Here is a 20,838-nt window from a genome sequence, read left to right as displayed (position 1 = left end):
TACATTGCCTTGGTTGTTGACCTCGGCTCTTTCTCTTTTCTTCCTTCTCAGAATTATACACTTGACTGACCTAATTAACAATCATATTTTGTCAGCAAGAAGTTGTTTCTCTTGAGTGATATAAAATAGACTAAAAAAGTTGTTTAGAAAAGATTAAATTAAGGTTTCAAATTTCTCTTCAGTGAAAAATCAACTATCCACCATCTCATCCTTTTCAACTCCAAAGAATTGGATGTTTAAAACTACGAATCTTCCATGCAAATCATGGTGGTTGGATACAACTCTCTCATTCAGAATGAGTCATTCAAATCATTCAATCTGTGTCACAAGAATTCATGCCCTGGTAGCATGCACCTCTTGAAGCTCATACACGTTGGAAATCAAGCTGCATGGCTCCAATTAGGTCAGCTTTGGTTGAGCTTTCTTCCTATTGGTTAGGCAAAGAGGTTTTTTTACCCCTTTTAATTAGGGTTGAGAAATCCAGGTCTAAATTAACATGAGGGCAAGACACAAACCTAGGTTCTGGTACCAATTCTTAGATATTTTATCTGAAATATGAGTTACACTCACTATTGATTTTGGTCTAGTTAAATAAATATCAAGTTAGTTCAAGATAGATCCGATTGGGTCAAGTAATTTTAAGACATTTGTGCCAAGTTAAGTTAGAACGAGCTGGATCAAGTCTAGTTAGAAATAATTTGTATAGATTGAGCTTGGACTAATTATCGCTCATTAGGCACACTTTTATTCTTAGATTGTGTTTTGAGATTTTTAATTTCAAAGCTATAAATTTTTAATATAATTTTTTGAAGTTGAAAGTTAAGATTTTTAAATATTGGTTGTTAAAAAAAAGAAAAATGCATAAATCAAATTTTCAAAAAGATTTCATTGCATGGTTAAACATCTTTTATCATAAACTCTTAATTATAATTTCAAAATCATATAAGATCATAAAGTGTCCAAATACAAGTAGAGCCCAATGCACCTTTAATATCTCTCATTTCTCTAACTTGATTTCACATGAAAAAAATGGTTTTCTCTTCCATTAGGGCTGAAATTAAATCAGATGTGTACCAAATACTAGTATATCCATATTCATATTTGTTTTGTTTGACAAATATATATATATGGATATGAATGTTAGTTGGATGCACAAATTTATATTTATATTTGTTTTAAATAGATACATATACAAATCAAATACCAAAAGTATAAATATAAATATAGATATAAATCGGATAATTGAACTTGATAATCATAAAATCAAATATATTATTAGGTGGATGACCAATCAAGTTAATAGAATATTAATGCGGTTATTTATTTTTTAAAAAAGTTTATAAATATTATATAAAATTAAATAAAATTACAAATGAAATACGAATGGAATAGTTATTTATCCATATTTATATTTATTTTTTTAATAAATATAAATACAAATATAAATACTAGATGCTCAAATATCTATTTATATTTAAATATATTTGGATACGAAAATATAAATATCTATTTATATTTAAATATATTTGAATAATATTAACCGGTCGACTTTCATCCCTATATTTCGCTGCTATTCCCCTCTCCGGTATCCATGATCGGCTTTCCCTATTTCCATCTCTTCGAATGCCTCTTCGGATGGTCGCAACTTTTCAAAATACAAGGGTGTCTTGAACCACTCTTTCTCCACGCAACCTCCATATCTTTATAGGTTTCGTACGCGTGAATCTTTCTGTGTTTCTCCCCGTTCCTCCGGTCTCTTTCCCGTCTCGTAGGCTAGGATTGAAGAGTTTGAGGGGGTGAGATGGGAGGAGGAGTTATGAGAACCGCTGCGAAGGCGGTCGTAGTCGGCGGCTACCGAACGGCCGTGGACGCGGCGGCGGCGGCGGCCCGGAGGGCTTCCAGCCCGTCCACCGCCACCGTCGCCGCCACGGCGCCGGCGGCCGAGGGGGCGTCATTGGTTTCCATCCTTTCGCTCGAGAACGATCGGACTGGTGTGCCGGTAGTCCCCGGGATCCAGCTCCCGGCGTGGGGGATCGACGATTGGGTCTTCGCTGGGGAGGAGGAGGATCTCCTCGATTCGCTGCATCCGGCGCCCAGGCTCGTGTTTGGGCCTGTCCCGACCCTGGAGGAGGCCAAGGCGGCGACCGCGGAACTAAAAGATGCCGTCGAGAAGTGAGCTCTAAGTTCCTCTTTCTTTAATACCTTTTCTCTACCGTTTAATTCGTAATAGTTCTTTTGATCCTCTTTCTTAATATCTTTACTTCTCTATAGTTAATTCATAATAATTCTGTTGACGATGTCTTAAAGATTCTCTTGGAACAATAAAATGACTCTAAACCATGCCCCATGTCAAATGATTTGATTTTTCAAATTAAAAAAAAATGGTTCCTTTTTTTTGATGGGGTGGTGGCTGTAGCTTACAGATTATTTTTCTTTTATCGGTACCTACATGATCTTTTATACTAATTTTTCTGATATAATTTTGCAGTACATTATGGTATTCTTGATTGTGGTAATGATCACTCAAGAGTGGATTATATAGAAGCAACTTTTTGTTTAGAACCGCTCCGTGAAGTCCAAAGATGCGGAATTTAGGTTTTCAGAAAGGATCTTAGTTTTCCATCTTTCTAGGAAAATATATTGCAGTTAGTATATGATTACAAATGGGATTATTCTAACAGTTGGTTTTGAGTAGTTGGTGGAAGGTAGTTATTCTTGGAATCTATATATGTGCCAGGGCAATAGGTTTGTCATTGTCTGTTATTTCTGTAGCCGATACAGTTGTAAGGGTTTGTTCTATCCTCTGAAGAAGTTTGCTCTTCCCTCTGTACCACTTGAGAACTTGCTTATAGGGAATTGTTGGAAATTTGATCTTTAGAAGAGGATTGGAATTGCATGGGTAATAGATAGCATAAATGATGTGTATAACTTCTTAACGGCCGGTTGAAGTACATACCATGTTGCGTATTTGGGTACTTTATAGAAACAAGAGTTTTGGAATCATTATTTGGTTAAACAAGGTATGAAGACTCATATAGCTTGAGTTGAAACTTATCAAGTTAAAAAGTTGTCTTGTTTTACTGATCATGTTCAAAGTTTGCTTATTTCTTGTTATAGATAGAGTTATTATTTTGTATTATGGTGTTCTTTTGTGAAGGCAAGTTCTGCATTTACCATTGTATTTACTAACTTTCAAAGTATTGTCTCATTCTTTTTTTTTCTTTGTTTAAAAATTGCAATACATTATTACCTTTGTTCTTGAGCAATAAACCCCCTCATCACACTCTCATGTCAAACCCCCAAAAACACATGCTTGCAACATGCGCCCCCTTTTTGGGTTGAAAATATGGGTATTATTACTTATGTGTGTATTTATATGTGAATTCTCTTATTCAATAATTGGACATGGATACATTATACAAAATGAGAAGGGACCTTTACTACTTGATATTGGTAAATTTAGTTGGATATCATGCCAAGTTGCTAAATTTTACTTAATAATGATATTTTTTATAGGGTATACTTCTCTTCTAGCACCACTTGTGATTCCACAGTGGGTGGTCTGGGAGCCAGCCTACAAAGTCCTGTGTGCTTGGAGGGGTCAGAAACCAAAGGTTGCACCATGAGCAAAAATTCAACACTTTTCTCAACGCCTAATCATGTCATTCAGATGTTTTCCTTGCTACAAGGGAACCCTGAAGCTCAGGTTCCAACTTCACTCATGCCTTCAATTTCTAGGAATTTTGATGTTTTAGATTTGCATTTTTTAGCCTTAATGATCATTATAAAACATACATCTCATCAATGAATATATTCTTTCGTAAAATCACAAATCCATAATTTGCATTTTGCTATCTAATATGAACACCGATCAAGTGCTCTGTGCAGGCATTGATCTTTATTCCAGCATGTGCACATTTTACTTTGTCATGTTGACTTTTCTGATTACTTGCTCTCTCTCTCTCTCTCTCTCTCTCTCTCTCTCTCTCTCTCTCTCTCTCTCTCTCTTATGTTAAAATTCTAAATCAGTTGTTAAAAATATTTATAGAATGAAGTACCTTTGGGTCATCAGACTACATGGTTGCTTCTTTCTTGCATAAACATGCAAGTCAGATACTGCCACCGCAAGCATGTCCATTTGGCTTTAATCTACGATAATGTCATCTTATTAAATTAAATTAAAGTTTGATTCTAATTGGGTTCTACTGGTAATCCTGAAATTCTCCTTGTCTGATGACGTTTTTTTTCTGTGTTCTAATATTATTTTACTTGTTATTCATCATATCTTAGCAAGAGATCTCTTCATTTTCCAACTGTCTTGGTCTGCTGTGCAGAATGTTGTTGCGTCAATTGCCTCTGATGAAAATGTCTGGAATGCTGTGATGAACAATCCTAAAGTTAAAGAGTTCTACAAGACTCAACAGTCCGGTAAGCATCATTCTGTCTAGTTAACATTCATATGTTCTGTTTCAGTTGATTACATTTATAGGTGGTCTGAAATCTATCAGTGGTTTCTGCTGCAGTAGTTCTCCCTTCTGAAACAGTTGTAGAGTCAAGCGAATCTCCAGAAAGCTCTGAAGCTCATCCTTCACGGGACTCCTATCAAAGCTCAAGGACTAGGTTCATGGATTTTATGCAGAACTTCAAATTGAAGGTGTCAAAGATGGTTGCCAATCTGTCCGATTTTCTTCAAAATTACATGGGCACTTCAACTGGGAGTCATTGCAACTCTTCTGCAGATGTGGTTCAAAAATCATTTGTTGCATTGGCAATCGCAACGATTTTGGTGATTCTGCTTAAGAGAGGATAAATCAAAACAACACTGTTGGAAATATCACCAGTTTCTTTTTTATAGAAAAAAAGAGGAGGGGTGGGGGGTGGGGAGCTTCTAGCTGCTAGAAGAGTAGGTACATGGAAGATTTTGTATGGTTGACATAGTTTTGGGTCCTATATGTGCTTAATATTGCTAAGGTTGGATGCTTTTGGTGCTTTATGATTGAAAGGTGGTCCTTATAAGGTAACATTTGTATATATCACCCACCTTAAGTATGTGGGATACTCCTTTGATAGTGAAAGTTCTGTTTGTGGTTATGGCATTTGTGTTCCGATGAGCATTATCACCTGAAACAGATCTTTGCCGATAGGAATGTTGGAATTTCTTTTTAAAGTGGACTTTCATTGATTATGGATAGATTTTAATTTGATTTGTTGCGTAATATAGGCTAAGTTATCATCTGAATGAATATTAAAAAGCTCATAATTAATTTGTGATCATATGGTTATTTTGGGCTTTGTTGTCTTAGTCATGTGGTGTAGTGAGCATTGGTGTAGGCCTAATTTAGTTAATGGGCTCTGTTAATGGTCGACCCATTAACATTACTAATTGTGCTGGGTCTCCACTCCACTCCTAAATATATCTGCCTTTAGAAAAATTCTAGGGTATCAAGATCTCTACCTTCCTAAAGGGCACTTATCTCATTGAGGAGACAGGCATAAAACAGGAGATGGAGAGAAAGATCTACTCTATTTTGTGTTTCTTCTTTCACAGGACTTTGCTGCATCGATCATCAATGGCTATTCAGGACTCTCAAGGTACGCTTTGATCTATTCTAGTTTGATTTATATTTATATTTTCTGTTCTAATCTTCTGCATGGTGTCCATAAAATCCAACAAGGAATCCATGATTTTGTTTAATAAGGAAATGATGAGACAATATAAAATTCTAAATATTGATAGATTAGCAAACTTTGTTTGTTTTTTTTCCCCTGATTCATAGATTTTATGATTTATTCAACAACAATTCCCATTTAAAACGAAAATTTTTGGTGATTTGTCTAGATATATTTATCAACCAATATCCATGAACTGGTTCACTATCACTTATACACAACTAATATTAAGCCCTGTTTAGATGTCAGAACTAGTAGAACCAAGTATGAAAATCCAGCTTACCTAGAGAGTAGATGAGGATTAAGATCTCGTGGACTATACCTCAAAGTTGAGAATACCAAATTCTCTTTGAGGGGTGAATTCCAATTCCAGTATTTGTGATATCCGGCCCATATTAGACTGAAGTTGGCAAGCCCGACCGATTTCTGCATAACAATATAAAAAACTAGAGAGAGGGGGGTGGGCGGGGGTGGTGGGAGAGATCGGAATAGGGGATCGCGACCCCCGCTCAAGTGTCCATTTTGGAGGATAAGGACGCCGCCGCGAGCTTCTCGAGACTGGTATGAATGATCGGCGACTGTTGGGGGCCAGTGCAACCAGTAAACTGTCGGCCTCATCTGCCATTAAGCCATGCTCATTCGGAAGCTTTTAGATCCCTTCGTCCCTTGCGACGGATTACGACCGAGATCCTCCCCGCTTTCTCCCTTCTTCTTCCTCAACTCCGATGGCCGGCATGCCATCCCAACTAAGCACTGCCGCCCGAAGTTCCCTCCTCCTTTCTCTATTTTTCTTCGTTGCTTTGTTTTTATATTTCGAGACCTATCTCAATGGGATCCATCAGAATCCACCACTATAGTCGACAGACATCTGCCATGCCATTGTCGATGAGCTCCCTTCCTCCTTTCCTCTTCCTCCTTCAAGCTTAGCCCTGCTTGGTTTTAACTTTTAAATCATCACGAGGCTTTGATTTGACCTGTTCACATATCGTCACCATTTTCAGCCGTGGTTGAGGTCCTTGGTCGCTGCCGTCGAGGCGCTACAGCGGGCTCCACCATGCTTGGTCCTCTTCTCTCCTCTTTCCTCTTCTTCTCGTTTTCTTCTTCTTCTTATTTCTTCTTTTCTTCCCATTCTGTTCTTATTTATTTATTAATTAAAAAAAAAAGCTGATTCCTCTTTTAGCTTGTGGATTAGATGCAAGGATGACCCTACCAGATTACTGATTGAATCTAGACCGGTTGAATTCACCTTGTTCGGACCCACCTAGGCAGTTGGGCACTATCACCTAATCGACTTTGCTTTTTTTTCATCCGAATTTCCATACGAGGATGAAACTCTAATAGCATTTTAATTTTCAACTTTGCTTAGCTTTTAAGATAGTGATACAAATTAATTTTATTTTAATAATATTAAAGCAGACGAATCTGATTCGTTTAACTGTAGTGAAATTTTGAAATGTTAAAAAAATAAGTAATCTAATGCTTCAGATTATGTTTTTTGATTTTTGATAAAGTGATAATTAGTTTATTATATTTAATTGTGATATTTATTATATACTTGATTAAATATGTTGGGCATATTATTATTACAATAGTAACTTTTTTTTAAAAAAATAGAAAAGAAGAAGAAGAAGATTGCTCGGGATTTAAAAAAGTGTGCTAGATCTTCTAAAAATATTTATAATTATTGAAGTTCTAGTTTAGACTATTTAGACTAGTTTAATTAGAACATCATATTTGATTTGAATCAATAATAATTAGTTAGCATATTTCGACTTACATCACTTTTGGAACAATTGATTATAAAAATAATTTATTTTAGATCATGATTAAATTAATTTTCAAAAATTACAAAATTATTATTAATTTAGAATTATGATATGATCTGTAATTTTGCATGCTTGTATAATTCACTGTAATTTTGCATGCTTGTATAATTCGTTGCCATACAACATCTGTTGGCGTGAATTCTCATGGGTTAAAAGAACACTCGACATTTCATGCCATTTTGAGATGCCAGGATGTAACCAAACTCGGATGCCCAGGATAAGTTCTCCATATAAGCAAATTTTCAGGTGAGAAAAGCCAGCCAAGTTACAATTTCCAGTGCTCACATTCTTTTGGGGACTCCATGGGCCAGAGTTCTATTAATATAAAAAAAACTTCCACTCGTGCACTACGGGGCATCCAAAAAAAACGTAGGATATGATACGACGGGACTGCTTCACTAGCACTTGTACTCGTATGATAATATGAACTAATGATGTAATGTATTGAGCCAGATAATTACAAAATTAACTATCATCTATAAATATATGAAAAATATCGAAGCATGCTGCTAGAATAATGGAGCATTGATTCACAAAGCATTCGCCGCACATCTACTCTAGACCAAACGATATCCTGCCTGCTACGCCAAGAGCATGCTACTTGAGGGAAGAAAATGCTATGATAAAATCAGAAGACTAATATTCAGCAAGAGATGGACCAAAAATTTCTGCATAGATACTGCATAGGTTTTCTCAATGTGGTCTAGATCACAACCTGGGGGAGGCAAAACAATCTTTCTTGACAGAGGAATGTCTAATTGGTATGCACACAAGTAGCTTCTGATATCATGAATCAAAAGGTGAGGGTGAATGAGGGTGAGCCAGCGCATATTCTGCAGGGACTTTTTGATGGAACCCTCTTCACTGCATCAGATGAAGTTTTGCCTTCCTCTTCTGCTGCCAGAGTCGCTGGAATGATTTTTAATTTAACCATGTCAATTGGCCGATACAATCTAAGTTCCTTAGGAAGACCTGAAATGAAAAATCCAACTTAAGATTATGCTGCCATGCGGGACATAAGACCACTCGCATAGAACTCACCCAAATGTGATGACAAGCCATGAATTATTTAACAAATTAGATGGTACAATTTTGTGCTCCATAAGAATTTAGTTCAATTGCCTATCAATTCTTTCTGGAATTTCTGTACCAAGTAAGCAAAAAATCCAGAATTAAATTTATTAACCTCTTCTGGTTTCATTATTACACTAAATTGACCTTCCTTAACATTTTACCAGAGAAGTACCGAACATGCAAGTACACCCAGAACTGCTGCAGTTGATTGTTGAAAGGATCTTGCTGACCAAGAATTAAATTTTCAATTATTTCTCTCATCTTTCATATTAAACTAGATGAATACTGCAAAGACATGGTTATAGCACTTGTCATAGGTTGATCACTTAAATCAGATGTGGTTAGGGAACTTGCATGGCATGCAAGACCATGTTGTGCAAAAGATGCTAAGAAAGGGGCATGGCCATCAGGCATAGCTCAAAGTGTGGCAACCTCCCACTACTCTTATTGATACTTACAGATAAAAGAAACTGAAATACTCTATCTTGATTTCCAAGAGAAGAAATTACTTCATATGCCAGTCAGTGCGGATCTTAGGATATTCTGGATAAGATATTGCTTCAAACATTTGTACAGATCTGAAATCTAAATGTCAGGTAACAAAAATAATGTGCTCTAACCAAACTAAGAAAAACACAGCTCAATTTCATTAAAAACTGTTGGAATGTGCATAAGCACAGAACTCAAGGAAAGAAATAGAAAGGAATTAAACAACAAACATACCTCAGCTCATACCAAAGATCTCTGCCGGGGGATCATAGATATGTCTTTCTGGGAACAGCTCCTCAAAATCTTGTTTCACTTTATTCCTCAGCAGAGGGTGTGGTAGAAGCCCCTTCAACAAAATTCTGAAGGGCAATTCTTCTGGAGGGTCAGGGGACTTCTTCATGTCCTCATAGATATTCATTGCATCTGCTGGTGATCCATATCTCAGGAATCCCCTGATAACTTCAGCATATGTCTGTGAATCAGGGAACAGCTCCTCTTTCCTCATGCTCTCCCACACTTGCATGACATCTTCCATTCTTTTACTCTTTGCTAAAGCAATAATCAAATCCTTGTACATAAACACATCTGGCTTATACCATTCCTCCTTTTGGATTATCCTGAACATCTGGAAAGAAAAACAAGAACAAGCCAAAAAAAAAAGAACTCAAAATGATGAATTCTGCAGAGGCAATTCACAGAAACAAGGAAGTCATTTATAGACCGAAAATAGAAATTTTCAACACAATGAACTACAACTAGGCATACAAGCATGGACCTCTAATCTTCTTACAATACGCTGGGACAAGGAAAAGATTATTCACCAACAAATACTAGAAATGCTCATATGAAGAAATAGATGAAAATTTTAGCTCCGGTGGCAATAACTTACTGCAACTTAAATCCATTGAATCTGCCATGAAGCTCACAAAGAAACTGAATGAAAGCCCACAGACTAAAGAAAACAAGAACATAAACAGGGATTTTAGGCAGCATATCTTAAGCTGAGATATATGTTCGACAACCGCGAAGACATTCAGCTGCGCAGGAAACAGCACAAGGGAAGCTTTTGAACCCTAAATTCCTTCTCTTATGAAGAATAACAGAGAGTTTTCCTCTCCTAACCAAGGCAATAAAACAAGGTAACGACCCTTTTTGTGAACCTGGCTGCAGAGAAGACTACCTAAAGTGAATCATTTTGAGAAATGCCTTCTCATTCCTTCTTCTTTCTCCTACCTCCCAATCTATCAATTTCAAGCTCTCTCTTGCCTCTAGTATGTCTTGTGCCCCTTTCGAGTACCAAGAAAAAACGAGAGATCATCAAATCTCCATTAGAAATACATCAAATCCTAAGTATAATCATTGTGGGAACCACTTGGTCCACTATTTCCGAAAAAGAAGCCCAAGTGAAATTGGGAATTTACAATCATGAAAAATTCCTTATTTTCAAAACAAATTACTTAAAGCTTGACACCTGATGAACTTATTTTTTGGAGCTGTAGAATATAGAATGATCAATCCCAAACAAGGCCAACTCCTCAAAAATTCTAATCTAAATACAATCCCAAATTTCTTCCACAAAATCTCATAGCAAAATCTAATCTTTAACATCAAACTCCCTCTCATGCTCCATATTTTCTCTAACTTAAATACATTCAAACCCATCAAAATCCCAAACACCCAGATCAAGAACGGAAACAAAATCCAATGCCCAGCAAAAAGATCGTACCTTGAGCGCCAAATCCACCTCCTCCTGCCGTTGTAGCTCACCGAGAACGGCTATTTTGTCCATCTTGAGCAGCCTCAATACATGCGATTTGATGAACTTCTCGAGCTTCTCATCATCGTCCTTAACCCTCTTGAGGCCCAGGATCACGAAAAGCGCCTCCTTTCCTATCAGCTTCTTCCCCCTCCAAAGGGGCCCTCGCGGCCTCCCGTCGTGGTAGAGCTGCCTGAGCTCGAAAATTTGTTCGCGCGGATGCGTCTCTCGGATCGGGGCTTGAGGATGGAAAATAGGAGAGGATTGATGCGAGGGTTTTGCGAGGATTCGAAGGATCGCTGGAGAGAAATTGGGGATTTTCGCTCTGGAGAGGGCTCGGATCGCCATCTACGGAGAGGGTTAGACCTCTCGTCTCCCTGCTCGAACCCTAGAAAACCATTGGTTTCTGGACCTCCTCGCACTTCCGGTTCGATATTCACCCATCCATAAGATTTATCGGATCGGATCGAGTGCGCATGAGTCTCTGAGTCCGAACCCGACTTGCGGTGCACAATTGGTCTTGCTTTCTTGATCAACCCAAGATTATGGGCTCGTTTGGTTCGCAGAAAAACGAGGGGGGAAAGTGTGGTCAACGGGAAAGTAATGAAATGCCTCTTGTTTGGTTGGAGTTTTCAAAGGAGAGAGATGGGAAAGTGGTATTCTCATGGGAATATGATTCCCACATTTCATGGGAAAGTCTTTTCCATGAGAAACATGGGAAAGTTACTTTCCCATGAGGTGGGAATCACTCCTTTTTTATTTTTTTCCAAAAAGACCCTTCAGCATTAAAGTGTTAGCATCCCTCATATGCCATGAAAATTTCGAAATAATTTTCAGATTGCAGCGGAAAAACATATGCGGGATCCGTTCATCGCATGAACGTGTTTTAAAACCTTTCGTTTGTAGATAGATTAGAATTAAATTATTTTAAACTATTTTAAAATCATTAAGAAGATCAGATCTTCACCTTGTGCGGGTAGATGGTCTCCGCAAATCTGATTTACGTGGTATTTGATCAAGGCTCAGTGGAAGCCGCACACGCGTCCGGCCTCTACAGGTATCCACACGAAGTACTGACTCGATCGAAGCCTTTGGATCTCACCGGGGTGCTAGCTCCCTTACAGAGATGGCTATGGATGGCTGAAGTCCTCTTCTTTGAATCAACCTTTGATTGGCTTGAGAGGAGGAAGAAGAAGGAAGTGCCAAGGAAGAAGAAAACAAGGTTGTATGCAGCCTTTTTCTTTTCCTTGCACTAGAACCAAGAGGAGGAAGAAGAGGATCACGCCAAGCTTCTTTTCTTCCCTTCTCTATTTTGGCTGAGAGGAGGAATGGGAGGGGAGTATTTCTGCCGTGATCACCAAGAAAGAAGGATTAGAGGAGGGGTCGAACCCCTCCTCCTTTTAATTCTCCATGGGATAAGGATGAGCTCCTATTTTTTAGGAGCTCACCCTTATCCATTTAATTCGGCAGCAAGGAGGGGGTTTTGCTCCCTTTTTTTTTTACTTCTCACGCAAGCAATCAAGGGGCCTACGCCCCTCCCTCATATCCCCATCAATTGATCACTTAATCAAATTAAGTAACAAGGTGGTTTGGGTCTAATGCATGAGCCCAATCCTAGTCAAAATAGGATATGTATGAACCCATTCCAATTTCCTCCCATTCCTAATCTAATTAGGATTTAATTGAACCATGACTCTATTGAACTCTTCAATCCTAATCTAATTAGGAGTCATGAAATTAATTAAATTAAATTTAAAATTAATTAGGACTTAAAATAATCCTAATCTAATTAGGACTTATTAAATTTCAGCCCTAAGACAATTAGGACTTTAGAAATCCTATTCCAAATAGGATTCTAATTTAATTTGAAATCCTAATCCAATTAGGACTCCAAGGATCCTACTCCAAGTAGGACTCGTGATCAAGTCTAATTAATTAAATTTAATTAATTAAATTAAATTGCAATTCGATTGCAATTGTTCCTTCTTCTAGCCACTAACTCTTAGCGGGTTTTCATTTATCAATCTAATTGATTATTTATGATTCCTAATCACATTCAACCATTGGATCGGTCAATACCTCTAATGTGTGTGACCCCATAGGTTCCATTCTGACTGGTAGTGAGATATATTATGATCTCTATCACAATATCATTGAAAACTCCTTTCAATGGGTTGAAACAATTTCAACTCAACTCATCAGGGTTTATCGACCATCAAGATGATCCCTGTGAGTCTCACCATCCACCAGTGACACCTAGCAGTATGTAGTGGCCACCCAGCAGAATAGAATGATGAACCTCTAGGTGCAGTTATCGTATGATACAGTCCTTCTATCTTGGATCCCTACAGACCGGAGGTCATGGATAACTCGTCAAACCCCGTCGTCTGTCATATGTCTAGATTTATTCGACTTGAGTTCGATAGTGGAAAACTCTTTCTCCACTTTATATTACTGCCCTGGCCAAGGTCTTAGAACTCAGTCTAATAAATCACATAGGATCACTCCTCTTCTATCAAGGTCGATAGATTCCATGTAAGTGCATACCCTACTCCTACAGTGAACTTACTGCAGCCAATCTACACTACAAGGACCCATATGGCTAGAGACCATGTATACGTGTAGTCAAACTACAATAACCTCACTGTGAGTAGCCGAAGCATCGCAGGTCAAAGGACCAGTCATACTACTGCAATATCAAGCAAGTCACTGACGAGTGGATAGACATCCAAGTGACTTCTTGTCTTGGTCACGCTCAGTACCCTTGTTCTCTAACAAGCACCTGCATTATCACTTCAGTGTCCCTACACTGTGGACTCGAGTCTCGTCCATCCAGAAGAATAGTGATCTGTGCACTGATCGGATCGATCACCGTCCTCGTGATGATCCATTGATCAGGAGCATTTAGAAATTAATCACCAATGATACATGGCTCAAATTCTCAACTCTTGAGAATATGTATCATCATCTTATTAATTCCTTGGACGATTCATAGACACATAAACAATATGAATAAAAAAGATGCCCATTTATTATTCAATAAAGTCAAGTACAAATTTATGTCCTAGAATTAATAATGTGTCCGCCAGATTGGCTTCTAGGGCATACATCTAACAATCTCCCACTTGCACTAAAGCCAATCAGACATATATCTAAGTCCCATCTTCTCAAGGTGGGCTTCTGTCTTCTGCTGATTTAACTGCTTAGTGAGCGGGTCTGCCACGTTGTCCGCGGAGTCTACTCTCTGCACCTCGACATATTTCTTCTCGAGGTATTCGCGTATGAGGTGAAAGCGCCGCTCTATGTGCTTGGACTTCTGATGAGACCTTGGCTCCTTAGCAAGAGCTATGGCGCCATTATTATCGCAGTAGAGTGTGATGGCATCCGATGGCATTACATCTAGCTCTGCAATGAATTTGTTGAACCAGAAGGCTTCCTTTGCAGCTTCAGAGGCGGCGATATACTCAGCTTCCATGGTAGAATCAGCAATGATCGGTTGTTTGGAACTCTTCCAATTTACCGTACCACCATTGCACAAGAACACATATCCAGATGTAGACTTTCTATCATCAATATCAGTTATAAAGTCTGAATCTGTGTATCCTTCTACCTTTAACTCCGATGCTCCTCCAAAGACCAAGAACAAATCTTTAGTTCTTCTTAAGTACTTAAGAATGTTCTTCACAGCTGTCCAGTGCTCTTCGCCTGGATTCGACTGATATCTGCTAGTGACACTCACAGCAAGGGCTATATCAGGTCGTGTACATAGCATGGCATACATGAGGCTCCCTATTGCAGAAGCATAAGGAATCCTGCTCATGCGTTGAATCTCTTCAGATGTGTTGGGGCACATCTTTTTGGAGAGATGAATCCCATGCCTAAGGGGTAATAGACCCCTCTTGGAGTTTTCCATACTGAACCTCTTCAGTACCTCCTCTATGTACATCTTTTGTGATAGGCCAAGCATCCTTTTAGATCTATCCCTATAGACCTTTATCTCCAAAATGTAAGATGCTTCCCCAAGGTCTTTCATGAAGAACTCTTTTGATAACCAGACCTTGACCGAGGTTAGCATAGGAATATCATTTCCTATCAGGAGGATGTCATCCACGTACAGTACGAGGAACACAACAGCACTCCCACTAACCTTCTTGTAAACACACGGTTCCTCTTCGTTCTTGATGAACTCAAATGATTTGATCGCATCATTAAAACAAGTGTTCCAACTCCGAGATGCTTGCTTTAGTCCATAGATGGACCTTTGCAGCTTGCAGACCTTGTGATCACCATCACTAGAAGTGAAACCCAAAGGCTGCTCCATATAGATATCTTCATCAAGATATCCATTCAGGAAAGCAGTTTTCACATCCATCTGCCATATTTCATAATCATGAAATGCTGCAATGGCAAGCAATGTTCGAATGGATTTCAGCATGGCTACAGGTGAAAAGGTCTCCTGATAGTCAATGCCTTCGCGCTGACTATACCCTTTCGCTACTAGCCTTGCCTTATAGGTCTCTACCTTTCCATCCGAACCTATCTTCCTTTTATAGATCCATTTACATCCAATAGGTACTATACCTTCTGGTGGATCTACTAAGGTCCAGACTTGGTTGGAATACATGGAGTCTATCTCTGACTTCATGGCTTCCAGCCATTTCTCGGAATCGATATCAGATATCGCCTCGTCGTAGGTATTGGGATCCTGTACATGTTCCCTATCTCCCATGAGGAACATTTCCTCGGTGTCCTCTACTAGTATACCTAAGTATCTATCGGGAGGATGGGAGACCCTACTAGATCTACGAGGTGGAGGAGGTACTACGTGTACTGGCTCTGTATGAATAGGTTCTATAGGATCCATGACTCGTTGCTTTTCAGAGACTCTCTCTTCAAGCTCAATTTTTCTCCCACTGCCTCTATCAAGGATAAACTGTTTTTCCAGAAAGACGGCATGTCGGCTCACAAACACATTGTGATCCTCTGAGATGTAAAAATTGTATCCTAATGACTCTTTAGGATATCCAATGAAACGAGCACTTATGGTCCTAGGCTCTAACTTGTCCGCCTGTAGTCGCTTGACGTGGGCCGGACATCCCCAAATCTTGAGATGACCAAGACTCGGCTTCTTACCATGCCATATCTCATACGGTGTGGTAGGAACGGATTTAGAGGAAACTCTATTCAATAAATAAATTGCGGATAATAAGGCATCTCCCCAAAGAAACATAGGTAGATCAGTGAAGCTCATCATGGATCGGACCATATCCAATAGAGTCCGATTCCTCCTTTCTGACACCCCGTTGAGTTGAGGTGTACCCGGAGGTGTCCATTGTGAGACTATGCCATTTTTCTTGAGATAATCCCGGAATTCCCCACTAAGGTATTCTCCTCCTCGATCTGATCGAAGAACCTTAAGGGTTTTTCCAGTCTGTTTTTCTACTTCATTTCTGAACTCTTTGAACTTTTCAAAAGACTCAGATTTGTATCTCATAAGATACACATACCCATATCGTGAATAGTAATCGGTAAAGGTAATGAAGTATGAATAACGACCCCTGGCTAGCACATCGAATGGGCCACACACATCAGTGTGTACCAGGGTAAGTATTTCAGTGATCCTCACCCCATGTCCTACAAAAGGTAATCTAGCCATTTTTTCTTGAAGACAGGACTCACAAACTGGATATGACTCAGAAGTCAATGGGCCGAGAAGCCCATCTTTCTCCAATTTGTTCATTCTGTCCTCTCCAATATGGCCAAGCCTGAGGTGCCACAAATACTTCTGGTTTATCTCATCTCTCGATCTTTTAGATCCTATGGCATCCACTACTTGCTCAGACACATTCACAGACACATCAATATGCAAGTGATAGAGACTGTCAATCATGAAACCACGTGCAACTAATTTATTTCTGAAATAAATAGAACAGCAGTCTTTGTCAAAAGTCAAAACATGACCATCCTGTGCTAAACACGAAACAGAAATCAAATTTCTGCTAGCAGCAGGGACATAATAACAGTCTCTAAGCAATAAACAAATCCAGACGGTAATCGCAGAGGGTAGGTGCCCACAGCTACAGCAGCAACTCTTGCCCCGTTGCCAACCCGAAGGGTCACTGCACCTTCTGCCAGCCTCCTACTTTCCTTTAGACCCTGCATAGTAGTGCACCAATGAGCACTAGAACCAGAATCTATAACCCAACTAGAAGTAGAAGAAACCGTAAGGTTAGTTTCAATCACGAGCAAGTCTAGCATACCTTCAGAAGGTGTGTCCTTTTTGTTCTTCAGGCTCTCGAGGTATGAAGGGCAGTTCCTTTTCCAGTGGCCATTGACGTTGCAGTGGAAACATTTTCCTTTGTCATCAGCCCTTTTCTTATGAACTTCCTTCTTAGGCTTTTTGTCTTTCTTGTGCTTCTTTGCAGGCTTCTTTTTCTTCCAAGTAGACTTTCTCTTGAAACTAGAAGTCAGCTCAGCAGCCAGAACAGAGCCCCTTGAACCTTTCAAGGCCCCTTCAGCAGTTACCAACATATTCAACAATTCGGTCTTTGCGCATTCAATTTTATTCATATGGTAGTTTACTATAAACTGACCAAATGAATCAGGAAGGGATTGCAGGATCAGATCTATCTGCAGTTCCTTATGCATGGACATACCGAGCTTCTCAAGTTCCTCGAGGTCCTTGATCATAGTCAAACAGTGATCGTGGATAGACTGCCCCTCACGCATCTTTGCCTTGAAGAGCCTCTTGGACACTTCAAAGCGTGCAGTGCGGCTCTGCTCACCATACAACTCTTGCAGATGAGCCAGTATTTTCCTAGCAGTCTTTATATTCTCATGCTGGCATTGAAGTTCGTTAGTCATGGATGCCATGATGTAGCACTTGACCCTAATATCGTCATCAGTCCACTTCTGATGCGTCTCACGCTGATCATCAGTAGGACGTGCTGGTAGCCTAGGGATATCATTCTCGAGCACATACCCTATTTTTTCACAATTCAGAACAATTTTCAGGTTCCTAAGCCAGTCTTTATAGTTGGTTCCGGTCAGTCTGTTGGTCTCAAGGATTCGGGTCAAAGGGTTTGAAGCTAACATTGTGATCTGTAGAGAGTAAAGATTCTAGTTAGACTTTGTACTTGAACTTAATTTGTTCTAGGAACTTTTAAAACAAATATGCTCCCACTATTTTCTCGAATCCCTCATACTCCCCTGATGGAGAAACGAAAACCCTACGCGACTAGGATTTCTAGTGGGTACTGCGGTCTCACCGATTTACATGCCGCCTCACCTAACAGTTATTGGTGACATATAAATGGATGAGTGTATAACTCTTGTACAATGCTTCTCAAGCATATTGCAGTGGTACTTGGTCTCTAAGTGATGAAGACCTCACCTAACAGTTATTGGTCCCATTACTTAGTTAAGTCAGACCCACCGTATAACCGCGGAAATAAAGTCGTCATTGGGTCCTCACCTAACAGTTATTGGTGCCCAACCCCACCTTTACCCCACAACATCTCATGTCTAATAGAGAGGTCCAGTCCCCCGATGCAACTTGCCCACTGTGTCCAGCCGAGACAAATCAACGCCGGAAAGACCTTAGCAGCTCTACTACGGTGGAAGACCTATGGACTTAATATTGCATAATCAAGTCTTAGTGTTTGCAACTTGAGTTCTTCATAAGAGGTAATCGAATAATTGGCCAGGTAAGCAGGTGGGAGGCTCCTCTTACTCAGAGAGTAAGGTCCTAATTAAGTAACCACCTTATAGGCTTGCCTAGACACCAATTAGATTAATTAATCTAATATGACTAACTCATGTTGGTTCACCCTCGACTGATTAGGGAGGTTTCGATTTAGGTCTCACTCGATCGCGTATTCACATCTCATGCAAATATAAGTCTACCCGCATAAACATAAGCATTAAACATCCAGGCATTTATCAAAAATAAAATTAAATGGTGATGATCATGGATCCAGAATGGGGTCATTTTACAAGCACATGCACGTCAATTGGTTTGATCGTCTTCAACTCTTGACTCGATCTTGATCCTCTAGGTCCAATTGTGATCAACTCCTTGATCCATCTTCAATCAACCCTTGATCTTGATCCGCGCATGTTGAGCTTGTTGATGTACATATCGATCAACCATCGACGTGCAACACACATCATAGTTTACATCCCAGATTGCTTTAAAAATTAAATAAAAATAAAAATAAAATTACAACCCTTTTCATTGAGACACGCAGGTCTCTAATACATGAATTTAAGATGCACGCAGGCATCTGAAAATTAAAATTACATGCATCACAGAACATTTCAGCACATTCAAAGGGTCCATCCATGATCATCACCATACGCATCACATGCATAAAAAAATTATTTTCAGATCTGTAATTTAACTGATTATATCATCTCATGACTTGCTGATCATGCATGATTTGATTCTAAACATTTGTAATCACATTATTAATGTATTAGAATCATTAATCTAAGCATCCATTAATTAGTATGCAGAAAAAACAGCAAGCTAAAAATTCTGCATACTTAATTTTCAGCAAGCATAATCCCTTAAATTTCAGATCTAAAATGCCTTGAAAAATTTAATTCTAATCTTAATCTAAATAACCATGGCTCTGATACCACTGTTAGCATCCCTCATATGCCATAAAAATTTTGAAATAATTTTCAGATTGCAGCGGAAAAACATATGCGGGATCCGTTCATCGCATGAACGTGTTTTAAAACCTTTCGTTTGTAGATAGATTAGAATTAAATTATTTTAAACTATTTTAAAATCATTAAGAAGATCAGATCTTCACCTTGTGCGGGTAGATGGTCTTCGCAAATCTGATTTACGTGGTATTTGATCAAGGCTCAGTGGAAGCCGCACACGCGTCCGGCCTATACAGGTATCCACACAAAGTACTGACTCGATCGAAGCCTTTGGATCTCACCGGGGTGCTAGCTCCCTTGCAGAGATGGCTATGGATGGCTGAAGTCCTCTCCTTTGAATCAACCTTTGATTGGCTTGAGAGGAGGAAGAAGAAGGAAGTGCCAAGGAAGAAGAAAAACAAGGTTGTATGCAGCCTTTTTCTTTTCCTTGCACTAGAACCAAGAGGAGGAAGAAGAGGATCACGCCAAGCTTCTTTTCTTCCCTTCTCTATTTTGGCTGAGAGGAGGAATGGGAGGGGAGTATTTCTGCCGTGATCACCAAGAAAGAAGGATTAGAGGAGGGGTCGAACCCCTCCTCCTTTTAATTCTCCATGGGATAAGGATGAGCTCCTATTTTTTAGGAGCTCACCCTTATCCATTTAATTCGGCAGCAAGGAGGGGGTTTTGCTCCCTTTTTTTTTTACTTCTCACGCAAGCAATCAAGGGGCCTACGCCCCTCCCTCATATCCCCATCAATTGATCACTTAATCAAATTAAGTAACAAGGTGGTTTGGGTCTAATGCATGAGCCCAATCCTAGTCAAAATAGGATATGTATGAACCCATTCCAATTTCCTCCCATTCCTAATCTAATTAGGACTTAATTGAACCATGACTCTATTGAACTCTTCAATCCTAATCTAATTAGGAGTCATAAAATTAATTAAATTAAATTTAAAATTAATTAGGACTTAAAATAATCCTAATCTAATTAGGATTTATTAAATTTCAGCCCTAAGACAATTAGGACTTTAGAAATCCTATTCCAAATAGGATTCTAATTTAATTTGAAATCCTAATCCAATTTGGACTCCAAGGATCCTACTCCAAGTAGGACTCGTGATCAAGTCTAATTAATTAAATTTAATTAATTAAATTAAATTGCAATTCGATTGCAATTGTTCCTTCTTCTAGCCACTAACTCTTAGCGGGTTTTCATTTATCAATCTAATTGATTATTTATGATTCCTAATCACATTCAACCATTGGATCGGTCAATACCTCTAATGTGTGTGACCCCATAGGTTCCATTCTGACTGGTAGTGAGATATATTATGATCTCTATCACAATATCATTGAAAACTCCTTT

At 39.0% G+C, this 20,838-nt stretch overlaps 2 protein-coding genes across 5 annotated transcripts; one reads left to right on the top strand and one right to left on the bottom strand.

The window, feature by feature from the left end:
- Positions 1–1,572: 1,572 nt before the first annotated feature.
- LOC103723874 (uncharacterized) lies at positions 1,573–5,091 on the top strand. 3 transcript variants are annotated; one of them, XM_039125908.3, is made up of 4 exons: positions 1,573–2,172; positions 3,517–3,706; positions 4,335–4,428; positions 4,527–5,091. In XM_039125908.3, the coding sequence occupies exons 1-4, from the start codon at positions 1,802–1,804 to the stop codon at positions 4,808–4,810; spliced, it is 939 nt and encodes a 312-aa protein (XP_038981836.3). In that variant the 5' UTR covers positions 1,573–1,801; the 3' UTR covers positions 4,811–5,091. The 3 variants fall into 3 exon arrangements, with proteins under 3 accessions (XP_038981836.3, XP_038981834.3, XP_038981835.3); XM_039125906.3 differs by having other exon boundaries at positions 4,509–5,091; XM_039125907.3 differs by having other exon boundaries at positions 1,576–2,172; positions 4,524–5,091.
- A 3,070-nt stretch (positions 5,092–8,161) lies between these two features.
- On the bottom strand, positions 8,162–12,169 carry LOC103723871 (Pentatricopeptide repeat (PPR) superfamily protein). Of its 2 annotated transcripts, none has more exons than XM_008814946.6 (3): positions 10,786–12,169; positions 9,294–9,684; positions 8,162–8,468 (listed from the first exon to the last, which is right to left on the bottom strand). In XM_008814946.6, exons 1-2 carry the CDS (start codon positions 11,161–11,163, stop codon positions 9,295–9,297), a joined length of 768 nt encoding a protein of 255 aa, XP_008813168.3. In that variant the 5' UTR covers positions 11,164–12,169; the 3' UTR covers positions 8,162–8,468; position 9,294. The 2 variants fall into 2 exon arrangements, with proteins under 2 accessions (XP_008813168.3, XP_008813169.3); XM_008814947.5 differs by lacking the exon at positions 8,162–8,468 and adding an exon at positions 8,807–9,148 and having other exon boundaries at positions 10,786–11,234.
- Between the last annotated feature and the right edge of the window lie 8,669 nt (positions 12,170–20,838).

The sequence above is a fragment of the Phoenix dactylifera genome, chromosome 1 (assembly GCF_051530095.1).
Source record: "Phoenix dactylifera cultivar Ajwa chromosome 1, Ajwa_hap1_PhDact_Kaust_v1.1, whole genome shotgun sequence".
Lineage (NCBI taxonomy): Eukaryota > Viridiplantae > Streptophyta > Magnoliopsida > Arecales > Arecaceae > Phoenix > Phoenix dactylifera.
The sequence above is the reverse complement of the archived record's forward strand: the minus strand, read 5'-3'. Positions and strand labels throughout refer to the sequence as shown.

Bases quoted from the DNA above. Each gene is read 5' to 3' on its own strand.
- LOC103723874 (XM_039125906.3), top strand. From the start codon at position 1,802: ATGGGAGGAGGAGTTATGAGAACCGCTGCGAAGGCGGTCGTAGTCGGC. The intron at 2,173-3,516 runs GTGAGCTCTAAG...TATTTTTTATAG, and splicing joins CTAAAAGATGCCGTCGAGAA to GGTATACTTCTCTTCTAGCA. The intron at 3,707-4,334 runs GTTCCAACTTCA...TCTGCTGTGCAG, and splicing joins AAGGGAACCCTGAAGCTCAG to AATGTTGTTGCGTCAATTGC.
- LOC103723871 (XM_008814946.6), bottom strand. From the start codon at position 11,163: ATGGCGATCCGAGCCCTCTCCAGAGCGAAAATCCCCAATTTCTCTCCA. The intron at 9,685-10,785 runs GTACGATCTTTT...TTTTCTTTCCAG, and splicing joins AGGTGGATTTGGCGCTCAAG to ATGTTCAGGATAATCCAAAA.